Source organism: Apis laboriosa, unplaced genomic scaffold (genome assembly GCF_014066325.1).
Source record: "Apis laboriosa isolate Shangri-la unplaced genomic scaffold, ASM1406632v1 scaffold21_cov150, whole genome shotgun sequence".
Lineage (NCBI taxonomy): Eukaryota > Metazoa > Arthropoda > Insecta > Hymenoptera > Apidae > Apis > Apis laboriosa.
Window position 1 is genome coordinate 2,988,561 of NW_025222365.1, and position 7,401 is coordinate 2,995,961.

The window sequence follows — 7,401 nt, forward strand, 5'->3', positions numbered from 1 at the left end:
AAAAAAAAAAAAAAGATAATAATACGATAATAAAACGAACGATTTAATTTTTAGAAAAAACGAGAGTTAAAAGAGAGTTACAATTAATCGCTTGAATTCACAAAAATTAATCACTAGAGAAAACAAGTACAAGGTAAATAAAAAGTCAGGAGATAAGAATTCAAGAATAAAATTATATTTTAACATAATTTTTTACGATAACATTGAATACATCTATCATAAAATAAACAGAATTTCTTCTTCATTCTTATTCGTAAAGATATTTTTATTTGAATCACGATACGGGCTAATAAAGATTAAAATACCTTATTGAGTCGTGGATCCCTTAAATGACCGATACCTTTCACCATATTGATAGGTATGACATCGCCAGATACTTCGTGAATCTCTTTCTGTTGAATATCCTTTATAGCAGGATGCGTAGGAGGAAGCATACGTGCCCATGATCCCGTACAATTTCTGCTGGTGGGCGATCTATTACACACCGTGAGAAAATTAAATCATTATCCCATTCTTGCTTTCATTATCAGAATATAAATTTTCTAGCAGACAAGCGATAAAATGGAACAAACAAAAAACTTTGTCGTTCAGAATTATTTCTCAAACGTAAAAAAAAAAAAAAAAAAAAAAAAAAAAAAAANNNAAAAAAAAAAAAAAAAAAAAAAAAAAAAATAAAACGATAACCAGCTATCTAAGCTACAAGCTAATCCTCCGATAATACTCGAGGAACGATCGGCTATTCTTTGTATCTTTGAACAAATTTTTATCTCTCTATGAATGAAGTAATTGGAATTAGAAAAATATCAAATTATTATCAAAATATGATCAAGTTTTGTGCTCTTTCTATAAAAATAAGCGACTACTAACATTCAATTATGAACTTTTAACAGAAATGTGCATCAATTAACATTAAATGAATGATTTAAGAGGGAAGTTTAACGATGCGTGTGAGAAAACAAGTTAAAACTGTTTGTTTTATACAATTAAAGATTAACGTCATTCAGGAAATTCCCGATTAGCATTGTTCTAATTTATCCTGTTAAACTTTATCGACATCGTGTTTCTCATACGTAAAACACTTGTCGCAATTGGTTGTTCCTAAAGAAATTGATATGAGAAACGAAGAAGAGTGAGGACGAATTAGGTTGCCAAAATATTTTAGATATGCCAAACAAAGTGGTAAATAAATCAACAAGTAACGGAACTCAAGCCTTCTTCTCTCTAAAAAATATATAGATTTGATAATCGATATTGAAATTACCTGGCATTTTCTTTTTATGGAGCATACACACTTATATACGCGAACACGAACACGAGCACGGACACGTTCACTTCTCGCAAATCAAAATAGATATGAAGAACTTGAGAATGTCAAAGTGAAGTGTTTTTTATCGATTAAGGACGCGTTGAAAGCATTGCAACTAGAGAAATCGAATAGAATGTCGATAACGTGATACCCTGACATTTGATGATATATTCATTAGAATATATGAAGTATATTCAAGGTGTTCATAACAATTCTTCGTAGTGACCGCAATAATCTTTTCGTTCGTGCTTCCGGTGATCCAAGAACAAATATTCTGTAATATTGTAAAAATTGTTGCAAAAAAAAAAAAAATGGATAATTTATAATTTATAATATGAAGAAAATATTATAATCTTTACGTGAAAAAGTAAAGATTGTATAATACTCGACAAGTTTCTTTCTCGATAAGTTAATAATAACTGTAGTAATATTTAAGTATAAATTATGCTTTGAAAATAAAATTTATATCGTTAAAAATTGAAAATGATTTTCTGATTAATGAGTATAAATAATTTAAACTCGTGTGTAGTTGAAACGAATAGTATTTCAAAAAGAGACAATCGAGTCCATTTAATTGTGATACTTCAATTTGTCATTTAACTATGAGTCATGAGATAATAAGTCTGCTTTGCAATAAAATCTTATCGATTACACGTTACGTACGTAGATAGAGATAAAATCAAAAAATGATTGAGCGTCTTGAGCAATCTTAATATCCAATAACATTTCACGTCGATACATATAAAATATGTGCATATCAATCTAATGGATATATTCAAATATTTGTAGGCGTAGCAAAGTTATTGCATGTCTGTAAAGGGAACAGGTTAATCTATTATTATTTGAATGGCGTTTGGCCAAATTTAAAGAAATAATTATGGAAAATATTTTGGTACAGACGACGATGGCCTGAGAGAAAATCTATTATTATTTCTAATAGTAGTGTTAATGAAGAAATTATCGTTATATTTTTTGATATTAAATAAACATTATCGATTTTTTTTAAAGAGAATCTTTCTAATAATTTATAAAATTCGTTCTAAATATTAATACGATAATATTGTAAAATAATTTTTCACAAGAAACGTAACGTATCAATTGTTGTTCTCTTCGAATCGAAAATTTTTTTCTTTATTCAATTCTATTCGCAGTCACTGATGGCCTTGATCATTATGGTTTCCTTGTCATCAACTGGGTGCAGTACTACGTGACAGTAATGACGTCACTTTCCGGAAGTACAAGTGTTTCTAAAGACTTCGTTTTAAAATCGGCATAAATTATAAAACATCATAATTGTTTTGCAGGCTTTGTATAAATAATTGAACGTATATATATAATGCAATTTACGGATATGAAGTAAATTATTTCTATAAATTTTGTACAAATTAAAATCAAACATTTCACATTTGTTAAATTTAACAAAGAGATGATAATTGTACAAATTTCCTTTATGAATATATCAATATTGACTGGTAAAAATGTTATTTTTAAAAAATAAATAAACGAATAAAAATTATCAAACTAATGTTAATATTCTGCATTAAGAGATAAATTTCATAATTTAAAATACCGAGTTATCGAAAATTTACTTTTGTTTTCTTGAAAAATAACTATGACAGATAGTAAATTATTTATATGTAAATGTTTTTATATGTATTTTTATTCTATAAATTTTTATCAATGTGAAATAAACTTATTTAAATAAATTTTTATAAAAATATTTAAAAATAAATTGCATTCTCTCAAAACTATTGTATAGATATCTTATATAAGATAGTCGATTTAATGTATTACGTAAAGTACCAATATAGCTTTGTCGGTATGGAATGACATAATCTAAATATGATAACTGTCGCAACTTTTATAGATTTTAGATAATACTATAATAACGTAGACTGTAGTATTCATAATAAAAAAATTTTTCTATATGATTTTGTATATAAAATATTATTTATAAATGTACAACAAAATATTTAAAAATTTAATAATAAGAATCAAAGTATATAATAGGAAAAAATATGGATTATTTATTAGATGTTTTGAAATTACAGATATATTCTTCTTTAATAATAACAAAAATGAATAACTTCTTGATGAGAAAACTTGTATATAAATTTTATAATTTTTATAATTTTTCATTTTTGAAACTTATAAATTAAATGTTTAAATTTTATTATTTTATTTTGTAGACATTTATAGTTATTTAGAAATCATAGTATTTAAATTAGTATTCAAAAATAAAATATTTAACATACATATAAAAAACAAAAACAAAAATTATTATTTTGTATTTATAGATCACCTTCGAAGTTTACTCTTCACGTCTATTTAAACTCCTCCTGATCTGTTTTAACCTTGAATTACTTAAAGGTAATTCACATATATGAAGTCTTTTTTTTAGTGGAAAAATAATATATTAAGCAACGAAGCAAAATAACAGACTCAAAATAATTTCGAAAAAATAAAATAAATTCTATTACATTCGAATGATAACAATAATTCTAGTATTTTTTTTTCCTTCATTCATAATAAAATATGTGAAGTAAAATAATTTTATATATATTTTATATATATATATATATAGAAGAAAAAATACCGAATTACCAAATATTGATTATTTTTTTGTATATATTTTGTAAACAAATAATAATATATATTTGTTTTTATTTTTTGAATATTTTTATTTAGATATAATAAAAATCAATAAATACCGACGGAAGATTGATCGAGATACAAAAGCGAAATATGAGGGCGTTCAACTCAACATTTGTCACTGCATTTTCACGAAATCAAAATATTCCAACAATTCTTGAAAAATACCAGATATTTATGAGATATAAAAATAAATCACTGGAAATCGTATATTTTATTTGAGGAAAAATAAATATAACTAATAATATAATCAATTTCAGAACATATATCTACACACGTGCTACGATCGATCGAAAACTTCGTTAAAACGACAGGTGCGCCAAAGGGAATCAAATGGACGAAATATATTTCATGGTAAAAAGTATGTAATTCATTTACAGATAGTGTTTAAAATATATGAAATAAGTATAAATATTATATTTAAAAATATAAATAATAATTTTCATTGAAAACGACTTTTTTTTTTCTCCGAATTTTTTTCTGAATAACTGTTTGTGAGTCAGCATGTCTACGGGTCGACGCTCTGAGAAAAAGAAAGGACGAAAAGAAAGGAAGAAGGATAAAGTAGAGGGGATAAAACATACTAGTCCTTACAGACATCGCATGATACCTGTAAGAACTGTAGTGGAAATTGAATACTATCGAATGAAGAATATGCGGAAAAAATGAAAAGATAGATAGAAAGAGCAACACGAAATAGAAAAATTTTAAAGTTTATGTAAATGTGAACACGATATGATTTCGTTTGGCACTGGCTCACAGAACACGGTAACGTGGCCTCGTATCGATCGACGGATTCTCAAGCGCGTTCCTATTTTCAGCACTGCATTGCGGCAGAAGCTAGGTTACAACGGCCCTTCTCGCGTATTTCGCTGGCTCTGTCCGCCTCTCTCGACAATGAACCGGCACACGTGCGTGCTCTGCTCGTGCAGTAAAAGCCAGTATGTCTTTAATCACAAATCGTTGCTTTGTATATGTGGTTTGTATAAAAATTTTCTAGTACTCACAATATAGACCTCTGCAGGACGAACATCTCGCTCCTCGCGTGCTTACAGCTGATCGCCTCCCACCCAACAGGATCAACGCGCGACTGCGCGTTTTTGGCTAATCGTGCTTACCAATGCTGACCCGTTTACCCGCGCTCGCCGCCGCCGCTCTGTCTACTCTCGCACACCTTTTTCTCTTTCGACTTCAAGTTCGTCCATATAGCCAGTTACGCATACGCACAACTAATTCCTTTACACAATACACCGTATTGCACACGCGCGCGATTCATACATTAAAGTTGTATTACGTCGATCGCGTACTTCTCTTCCTTGCCAACCTTGTGTTTGTTCCTGCACTGTGTCAGATGTTAGCTGTACGAGCGATCGAGTGTGAGTGAATGGATGTGAGGAAACGCTGTGTCTGTGTCCGATGAACCACTCGCGGGAATAGCCGAATTCTCCCGACCAGGGGCTCGTTTATATATTCCCTGATAACATATCGGAACGTTGCGGTGCTAAAAGTCGAGAGAGTTAATTTTTTTTATGTATTGAATCAATTAACTTCCAATAGTATAAAGAGAATTTAAAAGAGAACTTTATAAAATTTTAAATCAATCAATTTAATATGATTATTATATTTATAATTACATATATTTGAATTTTTTAACTTCTATCTTTAAATGAATTCTCAAGAAATATTATTTGTTAACTAAGCATTTATTTGACGAGAATTAAACAATTTAAATTTTTCTTTTTAGATATTATGTAATGTCAATGATATTTATTTTCATTCTTCTTTCTCATTATTATTTAATGAGACTTTGTTAAGATTTTTAATATAATATATTAGACAAAAAAGACAATAAATTAGATGTAGGAATTATCTTTTAGCGCGTTTTACAGTCTAAACAAGGAAAACAAATTAATAAAAGAAGGATAGAAATAGCGTAAAAAATTTGAAATCAGCGCCATCTCCAGAGTGCTACAAAAGAAACTTAATATTCAAGGAGAGCAAGTAGTTAGAAAAGGACAGAGATAAGAAGAATTGTCATTGAACGCCATCTCTCGGATATAAAAAAATATTTCTTCAAGATAGGATAAAGTAGAATAAAAATTGACCATTAGCGCTATCTCTTGAATGTCAAAGTTATCTTCTTTGATAGTAGGATAAGATAGAGCAAAAATTAATAATCAATACAGACGAGCTATAAAATAGATGTGATAATATTTTTTCATAATTAGAATCGATTTTCAATATCGAATAAAATTTTATTGAAAAATTTATAATAGAAACATTATATTAGAAAAAATTTTCATTTTCGATAATATTAGAAAGCAATGTCAAACTAATTATAGAAACTACATATACTTAATTTAATTTAAATTTTGCAACATTTCGATATTTCATTTAGATATAAATTTATTTCTATTATATTTACATAGTTTTTAATTTTATATTATAAATGATGTATTATATTGAAATGATTTATGTATATTATATAAGAATAATAAATTCGAGCCAATATAACAGATTTATATAAAAATCTATTTTTTATTTAATTTAATATTTATCTTAAATTCTTTTATTATGTTTCAATATTTTTTAATTTAAGTACATTTTATGTTGACTCTTTTTTTACATTATACTCTTTAGATTTGATTTAATATTTATTTTAAATATTAATTAAATTTTATGTTTTGATCTTTTTAATTTGAATAATTTTTATATTTTTTATATTATTATATATTAACTATAAAAATTTATTTTTTTTGTTTTTTAATTAGTATTTTTTTGTAAAATTTCGATATACAAATTAACAGTTAAAATATATTGTATTATATTTCAATTTTCGCGCAATTGAAATGAATAATAACTGCTTCAACCAATCAGAATGCTTCTGAGGCCCAATGGTTAGACGAATCAGAATGTATGGTGTCAGTCTTGCATCAAGAATCGTGAGAAGAATACGTGTCATATCGATATAAATAAAATTTATATTGTGATATAAAATTTAATATTGTATTATATTATTTGTCTTGTTTAATTAATATGTGTGTTTAATCATGAAGTATTGTTATATCAAAATTGAATTTTGTTTCATTTTTTTTGTCTTCTTGTTTTTCATTGTCGCGTATTTAACGGTTATAGTTATCGTATTAATGTACTTTGTAAATCGAATTTATATTTAGTTATTGCTTTATTTTAATATTATTTTAATTTTATAAATTTGTTTTTAAAAAATGATCCTAATTGTTATTTGTGCAAATTATTAATTATTGGAATCGCTTCAAAAATACAATAGGTTATCCATATGTAATGACTTTTGTATAAATATGGTAAGATTTAAATTATTTTCACGAAAAATGTAAAATATTTATTATAGATTTCTTTCATTTTTTATTCATATAGAAATAAAATAACTATATTAAATTTTAATCGATTTAAATCGATTTTAT

The 7,401-nt window shown here is 26.4% G+C and overlaps 1 protein-coding gene across 5 annotated transcripts in view; it reads right to left on the reverse strand.

The window, feature by feature from the left end:
• Positions 1-5,364, reverse strand: part of LOC122712983 (NADP-dependent malic enzyme-like) — a 13,193-nt gene extending 7,829 nt beyond the window's left edge. For 4 of the 5 annotated variants that reach the window (XR_006346439.1, XR_006346436.1, XR_006346437.1 and 1 more), the window contains exons 1-2: positions 4,966-5,364; positions 306-474 (exon numbers count right to left, since the gene is read on the reverse strand). Coding sequence is in view for 1 of the 5 variants with exons in the window: in XM_043933089.1 (XP_043789024.1) it covers positions 306-474; positions 4,966-4,991 (195 nt within the window). In the remaining 4 variants the exon portion in view is untranslated. Of the gene's footprint in view, positions 1-305; positions 475-1,261; positions 1,333-4,965 lie in introns of those variants that run through there. The other variant, XR_006346438.1, reaches the window with a different exon arrangement.
• Between the last annotated feature and the right edge of the window lie 2,037 nt (positions 5,365-7,401).